The sequence below is a fragment of the Carcharhinus amblyrhynchos genome, chromosome 26 (genome assembly GCF_965287045.1).
Source record: "Carcharhinus amblyrhynchos chromosome 26, sCarAmb.v2.hapA, whole genome shotgun sequence".
NCBI lineage: Eukaryota > Metazoa > Chordata > Chondrichthyes > Carcharhiniformes > Carcharhinidae > Carcharhinus > Carcharhinus amblyrhynchos.
The window spans coordinates 26356775-26375632 of record NC_137349.1 but is presented as its reverse complement, the minus strand read 5'-3'; the positions used below and the strand labels follow the sequence as shown (position 1 = coordinate 26375632).

Below are 18858 nucleotides of genomic sequence, written 5' to 3'. Positions count from 1 at the left end.
AACCTTTGGACCCAATATCAGTTCAAGTTGTTTATGAGTTCGACATTAAAATGTTAGTGAATTACACAGGCAGATTCATAGAATCCAACAGTGCAGAAGGAGGCCATTTGGCCCATCAAGTCTGCATTGATTACAATCCCACCCAGGCCCTATCCCCATAACCCCATGCATTTACCCTAGCTAGTCCCCCTGACACTAAGGGGCACTTTAGCATAGCCAATCCACTTAACCCACACATCTTTGGACTGTGGGAGGAAACCAGAGCACCCGGAGGAAACCCACGCAGATGTCAGGAGAATGTGCAAACTCCACACAGACAATAAACCAAGCTAGGAATTGAACCCGGTGACGTGAGGCAGCAGTGCTAATCACTGTGCCACCATCCGTCCTGGATTATTCCACAAGGTGGATGAAAAGGTCTTGGAACAAGTGTTATGGCATCCGCCGCCACAATTTCAATTTCAAAGGTCTCAGCTCAAACATCCAAACCTCAGCCAGTTATTTTGCATGCCTAGGTTACACATGGATAATATAACTAAGGCTTGTTAACAGAAGTGAAGTCATGGAGCCAACGGAAACCTGCATTTTGTTGTGTGGTGGTGTATTTTGGTAGTAAAACTCATTCAGATTCTGCTGTTTAATGACCATTTATGGAGATGTTTCAGACAGAGTTGCTGAGGTCTGGCTGAATTGGATATGTTGAACTATTGGAACTGCTGTCATCAAACCAGTCTGTTTCTAACAGGAGTGCTGAAGTCAATCATGAAAAAGAAGGATGGATCAAACAAAACAGAATCAAACGTCAGCAAAAAAAACCTACAATTTGTTGGTCTTTTGAATGGAGAGTAAGTAATTAAATGCTTAATCCAACATATTGTTGTTATCTTGACATGGATAACTTGTACGTTTAACTGTGGTTTATGTTAAATGTTAGGAAGACCAGGTCAATGTTTACAGTGCCTGCCTCAGATGCCATTCCCTAGCCAGCGACTAGCCACCTCCCTAGTAACTCTTTGAAGCAATCTTGGAGTCACGTGTGACCCTGAGATGAGCTTCTGACCACAGATCGACAGCATCGCTAAGACGTCGATTTCTACATCCAAAACATTGCCCGACTCTGTCCCTGTCCCAGCTCATCTGCTGCTGAAATCATCAGTCTTGCCCGTCCAGGCTCAACTATTCCAACACACTCCTGGCTGGTCATCCACATTCTCCCCTCCCTAAAACTGAGATCATCCAAAAATCTGCTGCCTGTGGTCTAGCTCGTAGAAATTCTTTTTCATCCATCACCAGTATTTTCTGATATTAAGCAGTGCCTTGATTTTAAGATTCTCATCCTTGTCTTTCCATGGCCTTGTCCTTCCCTTTGTCTGTAATCTCCTCTAGTTCCGCAACCCTCCAAGTTACCTGCACTCCCCTAATTCTGACCTCTTGATCATCCTCGATTTTAATTGCTCAGTTATGCCTTCAGTTGCATTAGGTCCAAGCTCTGGAATACTCTCCCTACACCTCTCCATTTCGCAACCTTGCATTCCTGTCTTAAAACGCTCCTTAAAACCAAGGCCTGAATTGCCAGGATGAGAGGGGCCCTTATCACACTCTCTAATGAGTGTGATAAGGCTCATTAGGCAAGACTTCAATTAAGTGCAAATCCAGCTTTGGAGAGCTGCTCATACCATGGGAGAGATTTTACAGCCTCACTCAAGAGAGACTGGAAATTCTTGCCCGAGGTCAATGGGACATATCTGTTGTCCGGCCCTCGCCCACTCCAATTCTGTGCTGGGCGGGGCGGTAGAATTCCGATGTATACTTCAGGAACTGGAAGTGGCAGGGATCCCAGGGCAGGAGGGTGGGCGATGCCTGGGAGGTGGCAAATAGGGTGATTGGGATCCTGAGGGGGATAGGCTGGGTTAGGGAGAGAGACTTGGAGGTTGCTGGATCTTAAGGGGATGGCACACTCCCCCAAGTCAGAAGGGGGCTTCTGGTAGAGGCCCCCTCCCTTCCCACCTGAGATCCAACTATCTTTATTTCCGCCACTTTTCCCCCCCCACCCCTCAATGAGCTGTCATCCTCCCACCAAGTGAAAAATTGTGGTTGGGTGGGAAGTGGCCATGGTCTTAACTGGGGCAAAGACGGGCTTCCGTTCAAAGGGCTGTCTACCGTTGCGTAAAATCACCACCAGGTTGGGGCAGACTGGACCCAATAGCAAATCCCACCTGTACAATTTCACACTACCCCCTCCCGCTCCGTGCCTCAGAGCTCATTGTGTGGGATATGGGAAGAGAAGGGGGGTGGGGGGTGGGAGGGGGGTGGTGAGTGCAGAGTGTAAAACTCTGTCCCAAGTGTCTGGTCATCTGACCTAATATCTCCTTATGTGAGTCAGTGTCTAACTTTGTTCTAATAGAGATGTGCAGGTTGGGTTGATTGGCCTTGCTGAATTGCCCCTGAGTATCGGGGGGATTAGCAGGATAAGCGCAAGGGGTTACAGGGATCGGGCCTGAGTGGGATTGTTGTTGGTGCAGGCTCAATGGACCGAATGGCCTCCTTCTGCACTGTAGGGATTCTATGATTCTAATCTATGATTCTAATCCTGCTCCAAAACACTTTTGGAACATTTTCTTTCATTTAAAGGTGCTGTATAAATACCAATTGTTGTTATATGTAGACAAATAGCTCATAAAATGTGAATAACTAAATTACACTAATCAAGGATTTGGTGAGATAGGTCTACAGGTTTCCCTGCTGGACTGTTTCAATGAAAAGCACTGAAATGAGTGCAAAATTTCACTTGAGTTTAGTCATCACTTGAATTCCAAGCGTCGGTGACTGTCTGGAAATTGTTTTCCTGCAGCTATTCACAATCTGTCCTGGATGTCTTCACAGCATCAAGTTTTCTAATTGTGTTGTTTTGGTTCCTGATCCAGGGCTGTATGAGATTGGAATGTATTAATGTACTTCATGTCAAAAGTAATCTTGGACGGAACTTAATGTCCTCTTTGTGGTGAGTTTGGTGGCAGGGGGCATTTAATTGGGTGGGAGATAGAGATCCCATTCTCTTCCCACCTCTGTCCAGATTAAGTCCATGGCAACTGTGGATGGCCCTCTCATATCACCACTAATTGAAGCCTCTAACTGGGCAATGAATGCCAATATAAATGCACCATCCCACTATCATTAGTATTCCTGTGCTGGCAGGCTAGGAATTCACCATGTAGGAGGCCCAAAAGACCTAATCCAGGGTCATTGTGAGCTTGCGGGATGAGCCCTTGTTCAAGGCCACTTAATGTCTGATCAAGGGACCTAACATCAGGATGGGGGTGGGTGTCATACCCTGCCCTTGCTGCCAACACCCCCCCCCCCCCCCCCGCCCCCCCACTTCCTTGTGATCCCCACCTTCTTCCTGCTACTGCTCACCCGTGACCTGGGTCTATTAGTGATCCTCAGCCTTAGCTGGGTGCGTAACTGCCACTGGATACATTATCACTGCCTCCCAGTGATGCTGTAATGAAGAGCTGCTGGCCTCTGATTGGTCAGCAGTGATTAGGGGAGGGATTTTCACCCAAGAGGTCCTTGATTCCAGGGAAGGCCAGCTGCTGCCCAGTTAGGTGCCTGATTGGCACATCATTTTGGAATGCTTTCTCAAATAGAGGCAACATCCTCACCAGCTCTTCAACTGATGGTGACACCCCCTTGTCACCTTCATGGCAGTACCTTGACCAACCAATCAAGACCTTTTGTTCATGCGGTATAAATTATTGTTCCCTTTTGAAATTTGGCGTCCTTGCATCTGTTCTGATGAGTGCAGACATAACGCTTTGCCAGAATATATCTTCCATAAATACTCAGGTTTTGTAATAACAATTGGTTAAATGTCTAAGTGTACACTGACAGATCAAGCCTGAACATGAAGGGACATTCTACAATCTCGCTGGGTTTCCTTGTATGCGCAGTGAACAGACTGAGTAATCCAAAGGGTCTTTTCTCTTTACGATCCCATTGACTGCAGATGACTCCTGAGACTGTGCACGTTACGATAGGATGTGACATTCTAGGGGCCGTTATGTCTCGCAGCATTTTTATATTATTCTCAGCAAGTGGGCATTTGTTGCCCTTCCTAATTGCCCTTGAGGAGATGGCTGAACCACCTTCTTGACAACTGATTGCCTTCCTTGGCCATTTCAGAAGTCAGTTACAGTCCTTCTGAGGTGCCCAGGTCTGGTTAAGCACAGCAGATTTCCTTCCCCAGATGTCAGTGGTAAACCGGATGGATTTCTTTACAACAATCCAGTAGTTTCACGCTCACTGAAATTAACCTTTCATTTCACATTCTCTTAACAAATTGAATTTAAATATCCCAGGTGGGATTTGAACTCAAAATTCCAGGTTCTGACTCCAGACCCCCGGGTGACTGGTCCTGCAACATAACCACTTTGCCACCATTTCTGGCAATAGCTACATTCAAAATCTTGTTGTGTTTAAAATTACAGATACGAGACGACTTCAAGTGAGGACTCGAGCGGTGAGGAGGGCTCGGACAAGGTGATCGAAGACAGTTCGGAGAGTGAGTTGGGAAATTGCTGTGACAGTTCAGATGAAGATGGTGTTGCACACCGAGATGGCAGTGACAGTGATAACTGTGAATGTGCTGAACAGTGCAGGGACAAAGAGAAAACACTGGAGAAGAGCAAACACAAGAGAGAAGAGAGAAGAAGTGAAGAAGAGGAAGTCAAGGAAAAGTGAGAATAAAGTTTATAAATTTACTCTAATAACTAAACCTTTTGCGATGGTTGTGGTGTAATTGATATAAATTTTTTTTTAATGTTTAAGGGAATGTTTAAAAATTGAACTCTGTGCTACAGCAATGGGCAGCACGGTGACACGGTGATTAGCACTGCTGCCTCTCGACGCCAGGGACCCAAGTCCAATTCCCAGCCTCAGGTGTCTGCTTGTGTGGAGTTTGCACATTCTCTCCGTGTCTGCATGAGTTTCCTCCGGATACTCTGGTTTCTTCCCACAATCCAAAAATATGCAGGTGAGATGGATTGGCCATGCTAAATTGCCCCATAGTGTCAGGGGGATTAAAATATGGTTACAGGGATAGGATCAGGGCTGGAATGTTGTTGGTGCAGGCTCGATGGGCCAAATGACCTCGTCCTGCGCTGTCAGGATTCTGTGATTCTAGTCATAATGTCTGGTGGGAATGCAACTCAGATACTGGGACAGCAGGATACTCATTTCAACTTTGCAAGTGGTTATGTTAAATAGAGTTAATGGAATTTTGTCTACTTAAGTTCCCCTGGGATTTCAGATTTGCGTGATAGACAGGGTCACGTGATGATGTGGTTTATGTACAATCCTGGGTCTGTTGCAGGGTAAAATGGTTTTTGCAGAGAGCAGTTCAGTTTGCAACTGAAGCCTGGTTGAAGTGAGAAGGATTTTGCAGGCTTCTGGATCTCTACCTCACTCCTGAAAGCTTCAAGACTGTTAACAAATGTTAAAGCAAGTATGCATAGGTTTGCTAACTATATTTAAAAGTGGATTTGATTTTATGCATGAGTGTAACTGGAACAGTCATAAGTGAGAAAGTAAAGTTGCTTCCTTTCAATTTTAAACATTGTTCAATTGTTAATGTTTCATTTGTTACAGTTATATTAAACTGCGTTATTAAATAATGTTTGTTTTACCATAAAAGATCTCTACTTTGTCAGTGGAATTACCCCTGGAGCTCCTCACATTTATGCCAAAATAGAAAAATTGTTGAGTTCTAGTCTGGTGTCCTAATGGAATTCCAGTCCAGAATCCAGATTAAAACAATTGGAAACTTTGTCCAATGCAACAACAAAGCAGAGAATAGTTTGGTAATACAGAACTTCAGTATTGCTGAAAAAAAAGCATGCTATCAAAGCTTTTCATTTTATACTCTTCAGGTTGTTGCACAAGAATTTTCCAAACTTAAGGACCACAACAATTTAGAAGCATAAGAGATGACCTGATTAAAACCCTTTAAAATTCTGAGGGGTATTGACAGGGTGTGTGTGGAGAGGATGTTTGCTCTTGCCTGGAGAATCTAGAACTAGGCGGGGGTCATTGTTTAAAAATAAAGGGTCATTCATTTAAGACAAAGGGGAGGAAGATGTTTTTTCTCTGAGGGCTGTGAGTCTCTGGAACTCTCTTCCTCAGAAGGCAGTGGAAGCAGAGCCTTTGAATATGTTGAAGGCAGATAGATTCTTGATTAAGAAGGGGGTAAAAGCTTATGCAGGAATGTGGGGCTAAAATTACAAGCAGATCAGCCGTGTTCTTATTGAATGTCGGAGCAGGCTTGAGGGGCTGAGTGGCCTCATCCTGCTCATGATTTGTATGTTTGTGCGAGAAGAGAGTGCTGATCTCCTGCCAACCAATCAACACACTCTTCTTGTGCGGTATAAATTATTATTTCCCCGTCTTCTTATGGTTGGAAAATTCTTGCTAACTAGCCTGATGAGTGCAAGGTTGACAGGATGTCTGTCTCTTTTCAGGCAAAAAAAAGACAAAGCTCTCTTTTGTGGCTTGGGGAGAAGGAGACATTATTAGTTTATCTCTCCACTTATAAACTAAACTCATGAATACATTTGGCATTCCAGTTCAGAAGTGCATGTGGGATCTGGAACCTTAATGCTTAGTTGTTTAAATCACATGGTCCAAGTTTCAACTAGTCTGACTGATCTCAATTGTGCATGTAGTCAAAACTGTTGAATGAGGTGGCTAGGGGAAGAATGAACCTCATTTTCAATCAGGTCAAAGGCCGTCAATGGCCAATCTGCTGATAATTACAGCTGAAGAATCATAAAACCTCTACAGTGCAGGAGGAGGCCATTCGGCCCAACGAGTTTGCGCCGACACTCAGGCAGAGCATCTCAACCAGGCCCTGCCTCCTTAAACCTACACATTTACCCCACCAATCCCCCTAACTTACACACCTTGGGCCACTAAGGGGCAATTTTGGGCCAATCCATCTAACCTGCACATCTTTGAGAGGAAACCAGAGCACTGGGAGGAAACCCACGCAGACACAGGGAGAATGTGCAAACTCCTCACAGGTAGTCACCCAAGGCCAGAATTGAACCTGGGTCCCTGGTACTGTGAGGCAGTAGTACTAACCGCTTACCACAGTGCTGTATATGTTGAGCTCTGTTACATCTTCAGGTGGTAAATATTGCCCCATTCTGCTGAAGGAATCTTGAGTACTCTCTCCTGCTTTGTATTTTGGATGTTTGTCATCTTGGGTGTTGGATAATCATGCAGAAAGATTCATTTACCCTGTTATTCAAAATAATGGTAAGAAGTCTCAAAACACCAGGTTAAAGTCCAACAGGTTTATTTGGTAGTAAACGCCACTAGCTTTTGGAGCACTACCAAATAAACCTGTTGGACTTTAACCTGGTGTTGTGAGACTTCTTAGTGTGTTTACCCCAGTCCAACGCTGGCATCTCCTCATCATTCAGAATAATCCCAGGCGTCTGCAGACGTGAGTGGAGCGTCTTTAACTCCAGACACAGAAGCAACAAAAAGAAACTGATAAGATTTGATTTGATTTATTATTGTTACATGTATTAACGTACAGTGAAAAGTATTGTTCGGTGCATGCTATACAGACAAAGCATACCGTTCATAGAGAAGGAAACGAGAGAGTGCAGAATGTGGTGTTACAGATTAGATTAGATTAACATGAGACTGCAATCAGGAATGTACAGCAAAGCAGGAACATGCATCATCGTAACAAATCAAGTGAAAGGGCAGCAAGTCTGCCAGAGATCAGGAAGAAAAGCAGGAAATGCCGGAAATACACAATGGATCCATTAATCCTGTCCACAGGGCAGCTTAAAACAGTGCAGACCAGTTAACTAGAACCATGTCTGCGAGCTGGAGGGGCAACTAGGAACTATAAACCGAAATGTGTGGGTAGTGGGCAGTTGTGCTCATGCCAACAGCTGGAAGCTGTGATAGACCAACTGTAGGGCAAGGTCTAGTTAGGGCAAATAAAAGCAAAATACTGCAGGTGCTGGAAATCTGAAAACAAAAAACGCTGGATCAACTCAGCAGGGTCTGGCAATATCAGTGGATAGAGAGTTAATGGCCTGCTGAGTTGATCCAGCATTTTGTTTTCATTATTGTAGTTAGAACGTGTACCAAAGAAACTAATAGTCACCGTGGCCCAAGCCTGCAGCTGGGCTGGGGTTCGCTGCCTCACCCTCACCTTGGGGCTTCATCTGCTGCCGGGGTCCAACCGATTGAATTTTCCTTATTTTTACACTATAAGTACTTACTTTTGAACACAGAGAGAGTGAATGTGCAAAATGTTCCCGTCCGCCCGCCTCGGGAATCGTAGCGGGCAGGAGACGGATCGTGCGTAGGTCCATTGACCTCGGGTGGGATTTTCCAGCTTTGGGGTGAGCGCGATTGGAAAACCCCGCCCAATGTTTTTGGTGAAGGTGAACAGTCGGTTGGTACATCATCAGAAATTACACCCTCCGTGTGCCACTATTCATTTATCATTCACATAGCCGAGTTTTTCCTCAGTGGGTGATAAATTATGTCCACGGTTGGCCCAGGTATAAGTAAGGTACAGCAACACGGAGGAGCAACCTGGAGCACTTGACCCTTGAATCGCCTCCACGTATTGGGAACGCCTTTGTAGAAATAATTTGCAAATGCCTTCTGTTCAAAGGGAGAGATGGTGTAGGTGATAATGTGTTCTAACTGGGTCAGGTTTCCAAAGCGGCCACTAGATCCAAACTTCTTCCTGTCTCCTTGGCTACGACCATAATTTACCGTCCCACATCCTCCAATCATAGTCTGGTTTTGTGCTGCCTTTGCTACTGATTGGCAGGGGCAGGGAGGGATCAGCCTGTGATTGGATGAGCAGCTTCACCACATTTTTCAAATATTAGCCAATAGCAGTGTTCCTGGAGAGGGAGAGGCGTTGGCCGGGGAGGAGAGGTCCCTGTTGGTATCCGGGGTCCTGTGTGTCTCATTGTAAATATACCCCTGACTGGTAGCCTTGAGCAATTTGCAACGAAGGAAAATCACCTTGATATGGATGGTGAGATTACAGGGTGATAGCCAGTCAGCTCTGTGGTGGCTCACTTATTAATTCTCAACACTGAATCAATAGTCTGGCCTACATGTGACTCCAGGTCCAAAGCAACATGGTTGACACATGGGATATGGGGGGAAGGTGGGATCAGGATGTTGAATTTAATGATCAACTTGAAGTACTGAATGACCTACTCCTTCCATTTTCAATGTTTCTATGACTTGTAAATGCCCACTCAGTTCAAGGGTAATTAGAGATGGGTAATAAATGCTTCTCCAGCCAGCGACACCCACGTGACATGAATGAATTTTTAAAAATTGCTAAGTCTAGGCTTTCAATATTTGTCTATAAAGTGTCTGTAGCAGGACAAAACCAAACAATAGCTCCTGAATTCAACCCAATATACATTTAAAGTTTATTTATTAGTCACAAGTAGGCTTACATTAACACTGCAATGAAGTTACTGTGAAAATCCCCTAGTAGTCACACTCCGTCGCCTGTTTGGGTACACGAAGGGCGAATTTAGCTTGGCCAATGCACCTAACCCAGCACATGTTTTGGAGTGTGGGAGGAAACCTGGAAGAAACCCACGCAGACACAGGGAGAATGTGCAGACTCCCCTTATCATTCTCTCATACCCCCCTCCCTCACACTCCCATCCTGCTCCTACTACTCCTTCATCCATCCAAGCCGGGAATTGAACCCTGGCGCTATGAGGCAGCAGTGCTAATCACTATGCCACCGATCTCTGTGGCAGACAGACAAGAGATCTGTGTTGGTCATTCTCCAGCTGGATCTAGCTGTGGATTTAGACTACAGGGTACAGTGTGGCCTGGCTATTTTTATTTTTAGGAATGAGTTCATAAACTGAGCATATCTGGCGTTCACTGTGCTGCCTTGTTTTTGGATCTTTGCTGTGCCAGATCTTCGGAATGTATAAAAGTGTGTTTTGTTTTATTTTAAACTTTGTGTTCATTGTTTTCTCAAGCGTTGTATTAACATAACTGGCTGCTTAAGAACATTCCTGGAGTTGTGTCCAGCTATGTTGGTGATTCATTAATTGACACGGGTCTCGCTTGTGGGGCAGAACTCTCCTTATCTCCCCGCTCCCTGGTTTCCTGGTTTGGAAAAGTTTTCTGTTGCTTTAGCTTGTCTCTGACGCACCATTTCCTTCCTGACATCAGTGATTTGCTGCTTCTGTTGGCCAGTGTGAATCTTCCATGTTCACAGTTAGACTCAGCTTTGGTGAACCAGAACTCCTGATCTCACTGGAATCCATTCCAATGCTCTGGAGCTGCATCAGACTGTCCCTGATGGGCTGAGCCTTGGATGTTTGGGTTGGAATTGACTGCGCTTTAACCTTTTTGGCTGCAGCTATGAGGGCCCAAAGTGCTAAGCAGGCCTCGGTTACACAAATATTCTGCCGTCTTAGTTTTAATTTTATGGCTATATTATAAATTTGTAAATATCTTCAACTGACTCTGACACTAAGTAATTGTAAGTATTTGCCTGATTTAAATGTCTAACTCCATACTGGATGAATAGAATTAGCTTTCTCAAATAAAATACATGCCCCATTTGCAGCAATTCAGCCAGGGCCTACAGAACTGGATTACTCAGACCACAAACCTGCCATTGCCATGACGATTAGTTTGGTCAGCTGGCTGCCTTTGGAACCCATCATTGTGTTTATGTTTCCAAACCAAGCTCGGGCCCCTTCACAGCATTTGAAGGGTTCCTTTTGCCCAATGTATAATGTACAATCCCTCCCTGTATGGACAAACTTGATCCAAGCCACCTTTCTTCCTGTCACTTCCTCATTCCCCTGCCCCATCCCTTTCCCATCCCTCCCCCTATTACCCTTCATCTACCCTTCCCCCACTACTGCGATCTATCTCTCTCTCTCTATCATTCTCATCCCTTCATCCCTACCTCATACTCCATCTTGCTCCTATTACCCCTTCATCCACTCTTTCCTCAATCCTGTCATTTCTCACCCCTCATTCCCAATCCACCTCACTCCCTAGACCCCATCTCCCCTGCCAGCCACCTATCTTCAAAACCTTCAGTGTCTACTAGGGCAGCACGGTGGCACAGTGCTTAGCACTGCTGTCTCTCAGCGCCAGGGATCTGGGTTTGATTCCCAGCTTGGGTCACTGTCTGTGTGGAGTTTGCATGTTTTCCCCGTGTCTGCGTGGGTTTCCTCTGGGTGCTCCGGTTTCCTCCCACAATCCAAAAATGTGTGGTTAGGTGGATTGGCCATGCTCAATTGCCCCATGATGACTTGGGATGTGTAGGTTAGAGAGATTAGTGAAATAAATATGTGGGGTTACGGGGATAGGGCCTGGGTGGGATTGTTGTCGGTGCAGACTCGATGGGCCGAATAGCTTCTTTCTTCTCTGTATGATTCCACTGGCCCTCTAGCCATCGTCACTCTTTGTTCCTATATTCTGCCTGACGCTGCTGGCAGGGCCTTTCAAGAATCATAAAATGTAAGACAAATCAAATAATCCAGCACAATAGGAGACCATTTGGCCCATTGTGCCTGTGCAATCCCTTTTGAAGGAGCTACCCAATTAGCTTCACTTCCCTGCTCTTTCCCCCTAGCTCTGCAAATAACCCCCTCCCCTTATCCACTTCCTTCTTGAAAATTATCATTACATCTGCGTCCACCTCCCTCTCAGATTGCAGATGTTTACTGTTTAAAGGAATGTTTCCTCTGGTTCTCTCACCAATTCTCTGCTTCCTGCTCCAGCTGCCATTGGAGAAACAGTCAGCTCCCTTCATGATTTTGAACACCTCTTATCAAATCTCGTCTTGGACAAGGATCCCGGTTATCTAGCCCTTCATGTAACTGAGATCTTTCGTCTGTTACTATTGGAGTTTTTCTCCTCTGCTCGCCAAGGTCTTCCTAAAGTGTGGTGCTCAGAGCTGACCACAATACAGTGTTGTCAGTCAGTGTTAATATATTTTTAGCACTAGTCCCTAGCTTTTGTAGTCTGTGCCCATAGTTAGACAGCTAAGGATTTTAATTGGTAGCAGTCTATAGGTTACAGTGTATTCTGTGTTTGTTAAACGCTTCTCCCCTGAGTATGGGGAGGTGGTGGCATAGTGGATTGTCACTGGACTAGTAAACCAGACACCCAAGGTAATTCTCTGGAGACCCGGGTTCGAATCCCACCATGGCAGATGGTGAAATTTGAATTCAATAAAAACCTGGAATTAGAAGTCTACTGATGACTGTGAAACCATTGTCAGTTGTTCTAAAAACCCATCTGGTTCACAAATGACCATCAGGGAAGGAAATCTGCCATCCTTACCTGGTCTGGCCTACATGTGACTCTAGAGCCACAGCAGTGCAGTTGGCTGCCCATTTCCCATCAGGGATGGGCAATAATGCCAGCCCAGCCAGTGACATCCACTTTGCGTTAATGAATAAAAACATTTTTGGAAGTTTTGAGTTTTTGTTTATTGTCCTGATTTTTCCATTGGTCTTTTTTGCTGCAGGTTTGAGTTAACTCTGAAGATGCGAGAAGTCTGTCTGATCCTGAAGAATTATTTCAATGACCCGACCCCAGTGAAGAGTAAAGAAGTGGTGAGTGTCCTCACGTGTTATGATAGTGAAATCATGGTGAGGTAGGGTTAGTGCGTTGTGGTGTGGACCGTTGTGTCAGCCCTGGCTCAGTGAGGTAACATGCTTGGCTCTGAATCAGAAGGTTATGGGTTCAAGTTCCATTCCAGAGACCTGAGGACAGAATCTAGGCTGATAACCCCAGTGGAGTACTGAGGGAACGCAGCATTCTCTGAGGTGCTGCCCTGTTGAGACATCAATGCTCAGGTGGATGTTAAAGCTCGTTTGGCATGATTTGAAAGAGGAGAGTTTCCCCTGGCACCTTATAGTTATAGTTATCCCCCAACCTCCATTACCAAAACAGATTATCTCATTGGACCTTTGTGGGATTTTGCTGTGCGTAAGTTGGCTGCTGTGCTTCTGACTTCGGACCGGATTTTCATGATATCCAGGAGGCTGCAGTGAGGGTGGAAAATGGCAGCCGGGACCCAATTTCGGGATTCTGACCTCATTCCTGGGCTTCTTGACTTTTAATGAATGGCTTTTTAATGATGTGAGTTGCTTTGTGTCACGTACCCTGCACTCCTGGCCTGACTGGCTCCATTAGGGTGACAGGTATCAACCAGTCCATCCAATGTTCATGGAGTCAGGTCAGCTTTTGAAACAGTCATGCTTCCCAGCCCCTCGGAGGCGCGGTGAACCATATTCTACATCAGGGAACATTTGGAAAGGTATGTTCCAAAAACATTCCTCATGGACCCAATGCCAAGGAATGTCCCACCCACCCTCCATGGCCTCTCATGTGCCTCATAGCAAGCTTCGTTGGCCATACTTGGCTGGGTGCCCAGACATCCATTAGAATGCTGAAACAGCTGCGTCCCAGGAAAGGCATTGCTTGATTGACAGCTTGGGCTCTCTGATCTATGCTGTCACTTATACAATGTTATCTACACAAGATGAGGTTTCAAATGCTTGCAGTTTCAACTACTGATACTTTAAAGCATCTGGATGATTGGCAGTTTATTAGGCTTTAGTTAAAAGGAGTTTTCAAAGTGGAAAGTTATCAATTAATGACTTTTTAATGCATTTTTGTGCATTCTATTGTCACTATATTGGTCATTACTTTTATGTAGTGTATAATGGATAAATGGACATGAAAGTGCCATAGCTTGACATGGAGGGTGTGAGGCATGAGGGCTAATCAGGGGTGGGAGGGAGGTTGGTTTAAGAGACCACTGTGGGTGGGCGAGGAGAATGAGGTAGCATAGGTGGGACATGGGGAATTGGGGAGGGGGTGAGAAGACCTTGCTGTTGTGTTTTCTCTTCATGCTGCTGCTCCCCCATACTCTTTCTCCATCTATCTCTTTGCTCCATCTCTCTCTCTTTCTCCTCTACATTCTCTGCTGCTTCTCTCTCTATCTGTTCCTCAGACTCTCTCCTGCTACTCCTCTTTCTCTCTCTCTCTCTCTCCCCCTCTCTCTCTCGCTCTCCTGTTGCCTCTTTCTCCTGGTTTTTCTGTCTGCTGTTGTTTCTCTCTCTCTGCTCTCGCTCTCTCCTGTTCCCCCTCTGTCTGTCTTTCTGCTGCTCTCACAATCTCAGCCTATTTCTCCTGCGCTCTCAGTCAGCTCTCCTGTCTTCCTCTCTCGCTCTGCTTCTCTCTTTACCTCTCTATTTTTACCTCTCTCTGTGTACTAGCTGTGACTTTTTCCAGCCATGATGGTCACTTTATTTCACATCCTCGATACGATCTAAGGCAGCCGTTGCATCAGCCATTATTTTGAACGAACCATCAAAACCTTCAAGATGCACAATTTGGGCTCAATACAAATAGTGTCAATAACGGGCCTTTTTTCCAGTGGGAGGAGTAACTGAGAGCACTGTGTATTAACGTCTGCAAACCAGAACTTTATTCAACTCATGAATTGCTGCAAGTTCTCTTTGTCTTTGTTCCAATGGTGAAATTCAGTTAGCCCCGGAAACCCATCTTCATTCATGTTAAGTTCCAGTAAAAGGTTTCATAGAATCCCCACAGTACAGAAGGAGGCCATTCAGCCCATCATGTCTACTGACTACAATCCCATCCAGGCCCTATTCCTGTAGCCCCACATGTTTACCTTACTAATCCCCCTGATGCTAGGGTCAGTTTAGCACAGCAAATCAACCTAACCTGCACATCTTTGGAGTGTGGGAGGAAACTGGAGCACCCGGAAGAAACCCACGCAGACACGGGGAGAATGCGCAAACTCCACACAGACAGTGACCTGAGGCTGGAGTTGAACCTGGGTCCTTGGCGCTGTGAGGCGGCAGTGCTAACCATTGTGCCACCATATCTAAACATGATAAGCAATACTCTGCTCTATGTGTGCGTTTGTCCGTATGTGTATATGCTTTGTGTGTGTGTGCATGTGTATGCTGTGTGCGTGCGTGTGTGTGCGCGCGCGTGTACACGCTCTGCGCGTGCAAATGGTGTGTTGGTGGGTGGGTATTGTTAACACGCTCATCAAAACATCCTGTGTTAAACCCAGATGTTGATGCGTTGATGATGGGGCCCAGACACACTGACACTTCGCCAATTTCAATTTTCCCCCCAGAGACGAACCTATCCAGTCTCAGTTTTTAACATTCTCTTTTGTGTTTTTGAGCTGTTAAAATGTCAAATGGAGATGAATCTGAGAGATCTTGTTCCAGTTAGTAGCCGCCATGGGCCGACACATTTATTTGATACTGGCCTGTATTTGGGGTGGTTTCATTTGGAGAAGATACAAGAATGTGTGGCCAGCTGGCTCCAGCTCCCAGCCTGGGTAATGAGCTTTGGGCGGAGGCTGTCGAGACTGAGATGAGCTGAAAAGTCAAAAGTGGAAACAGGCCCGGATACTCCCTGAGTCGCTTGTTGTGTGTTTGCAGATGTCCAGTTTGAACGCGATCCAGCAGGAGTGGTTCCGAGTCTCCAGTCAGAAATCCGCCAGCCCCCAGGCTGTAGCCGACTATCTAATGGCCTTTGCAGAGATGTCACCAGCAATCCTCAAATACGTGGTCAACCTATCTGACGCAAATGGAAACACAGCGCTGCATTACTGTGTCTCGCACTCCAACTTCCAGATTGTGAAGCTGCTACTGGACACTGGTGAGTTCAGCGTCTGCCCTTCGTTGATGGGTAAAAACCTGGGTTAGTGGCATGGGGGCACAGTGAGGGTGTGAGAAGGGTGTGGGTTGGGTGGCAGCACAGGGCATGTGTATGTGGGGGTGAGTGAAGAGGGGGCCGGGAAAGATTTTTCTTATTCATTCAAGAGATGTGGGCATCAGCGGCTAGGCCAGCATGTATTGCCCATCCCTGAGAAGGTGGTGGTGAACTGCTGCATGTGATATAGGTATATCCACAGTGCTGTTGGGAGGGTGCTCCAGAATTTTGACCCAGCAACAGTGAAGGAACGGTGATATATTTCCTATATGTGGTGGCACAGTGGTTAGCACTCCTGCCTCAGTGCCAGGGACCCAGATTTGATTCCCAGCTTGGGTCACTGTCTGTGTGGAGTCTGCACGTTCTCCCAATGTCTGCATGGGTTTCCTTACATAGTCTGAAAGACGTGCTGGTTAGGTGCATTGGCCGTGTAAAATTCTCTCTGTGTACGCAAACAGGTGCCGGAATGTGGCGATTTTCATAGTAATTTCATTGCAGCGTTAATGTAAGCTGTGATTAATAAATGAACTAACTTTTTATATACGTCAGAGTCCAGTATAAATTATGTAATATATAATTTAGAAATATATAATATAATCAGACTCAGCATGGGGAGGGGGTGGTCATGCCTGACAAATTTATTAGCATTTTTTGAAGTGGTAAGGAACAGGATAAATAAAGAGGAACCAGTAGATGTAATGTACTTGGATTTCCAAAAGTGTTCAATAAGAATAGTGCACAAAAGGCTACTTAATAAGGTAAGAGCCCATGGTTTTGTAGGTAGAATATCAACATGGATAGAGGATTAGCTCACTAATAGAAAACAGAATTGAGATAAAAGGAGCACTTTTAGGGTAGCAACCTGTAATCAGTGGAGTGTCACAGGAATCAGTGATAGGGCCACAATTATTTACAATATATATTAATGACTTGGATAAGGGAAGTGAATGTACTATTGCCAACTTTGTGGATTACACAGAAATAGGTGGGAAGGCAAGTGGTGAAGATGACACAGAGTCGACAGAGGGAGTGGGCAAAAACTTGGTAGATGGAATACAATGTAGGAAAATGTGAAGCTACGCACTTTAGTAGGAAGATTAAAGGAGCTGAATGTTATTTAAATGGAGAAAGACTGCAGAAAGCTGTAGCACGGAGAGATGGTGCATAAATTACAAGAACATAAATAGGAGCAGGAGTAGGCCATCTGGCCCCTCGAGCCTGCCCCGCCATTCAATAAGATCATGGCTGATCTGTTGTGGCTCAGCTCCACGTTCCCGCCCTCTCCCCATGACCCTTAATCCCCTCTCTTATCAAAAACCCATCAACCCGCGTCTTAAAAACATTTAGCGAGGTAGCCTCCACCACTTCAACGGGCAGCGAATTCCAGAGATTCACCACCCTTTGAGTGAAGAAGTTCCTCCTCAACTCCGTTCTAAACCGCTCCCCCCCCCTTTATTTTGAGGCTGTGCCCCCTAGTCCTACTGTCCTTTGAGTGGGAAGAGTCTCTCCACCTCTATCCTATCCATCCCATTCATCATCTTAAACGTCTCAATGAGATCTCCCCTCATTCTTCTAAACTCTAACGAGTACAAGCCTAGTTTATTCAGCCTCTCCTCATAGCTCAACCCCCTCAACTCTGGTATCAGCCTAGTAAACCTCCTCTGCACTCCCTCCAAGGCCAAAATATCCTTGCGTAAGTACGGTGACCAAAACTGCACACAGTACTCCAGCTGCGGCCTCACCAATGCCCTATACAGCTGCAGCAAGACCTCCCTACTTTTATATTCAATCCCCCTCGCTATGAAGGCCAGCATCCCATTTGCCTTCCTGACCACCTGCTGCACCTGCAAGCTGGGTTTTTGCGACTCATGCACAAGGACCCCGAGGTCCCTCTGCACCGTCGCCTGCTGCAGTTTTTCGCCACGTAAGTAATAACCCTTCCTACCATTATTCCTACCAAAGTGGACCACCTCACACTTGCCAATATTAAATTCCATTTGCCAGTTCCTGGCCCATTCGCCCAGCCTATCTAGATCCTTCTGCAGACTCTCCACACCCTCCGCACAATTTGTCTTTCCACCAATCTTGGTGTCATCAGCAAATTTTGACACCATACACTCAGTTCCCCCCTCCAGATCATCTATATAAATGGTAAATAGCTGAGGCCCCAGCACCGACCCCTGAGGCATTCCACTAGTCACCAACCGCCAATCCGAATAGCACCCATTGACCCCCACTCTCTGCCTCCTATTTGACAACCAATCCTCTATCCACGCTAACACCCTACCCCCAACTCCATGTCCCCTGACCTTCTGCAATAACCGCTTGTGAGGTACTTTGTCAAACGCCTTCTGAAAATCAAGAAAGACCACATCCACCGGCTCTCCTCTATCTACCGCCCTAGATACATCCTCATAGAACTCAAGTAAATTTGTCAGACACGACTTCCCCTTAGAAGCTAGCATGCAAGCTCAGCAAGTAATATGTTCAGCAGTGCCCAGTGGTTAGTCTCTCAATGGCCAGTCAGTGGTGTCACAGTGCCCAGTGGGTGGTCCCACGGTGCCCAGTGGGGTGGGGTTGTGCAGTATCTGTTGTCTTCCTCTTGTTTCAGATCTCTCTCTTTTTATTTTTTCAGCTGTCTGTAATGTTGACTGGCAGAACAAGGCGGGTTACACTGCTATCATGCTCGCCGCACTGGCTGCCATGGAGACTGATGCAGAGATGAACGTTGTGAGACAGTTATTCAGTTTGGGAAACGTCAATGCAAAAGCCAGTCAGGTGACTATCAGTGATGGAAATTAACATTTACACCATAAAACTTAACATGAACCCTAAAAGAAATCTAAACTCATCGGTGAAATCCAGCACTTTACTCAATTGTTTCCTAAATGATCTATCTCAAGTTTCTGTGTCCAGAACATTCTCTGCTCAGTTTAAGCCACTTGTGTTGGATAAATGATGAAATGAGAGTCTTAACATAAAAACTAGAAGCAGGAGGAGGCCATTCGGCCCTTCGAGCCTGCTCTCCATTCGTTA

The 18858-nt window shown here is 45.7% G+C and overlaps 1 protein-coding gene across 4 annotated transcripts in view; it reads left to right on the top strand.

Moving 5' to 3' along the window:
• kank3 (KN motif and ankyrin repeat domains 3) overlaps nt 1–18858 on the top strand; it is an 88449-nt gene that overhangs the window by 51816 nt on the left and 17775 nt on the right. For all 4 annotated transcript variants that reach the window (XM_080212744.1, XM_080212745.1, XM_080212746.1 and 1 more), the window contains exons 4-8: nt 746–845; nt 4488–4736; nt 12581–12668; nt 15549–15768; nt 18458–18600. In XM_080212744.1, the coding sequence (XP_080068870.1) occupies nt 746–845; nt 4488–4736; nt 12581–12668; nt 15549–15768; nt 18458–18600 (800 nt within the window). The remainder of the gene's footprint in view (nt 1–745; nt 846–4487; nt 4737–12580; nt 12669–15548; nt 15769–18457; nt 18601–18858) is intronic.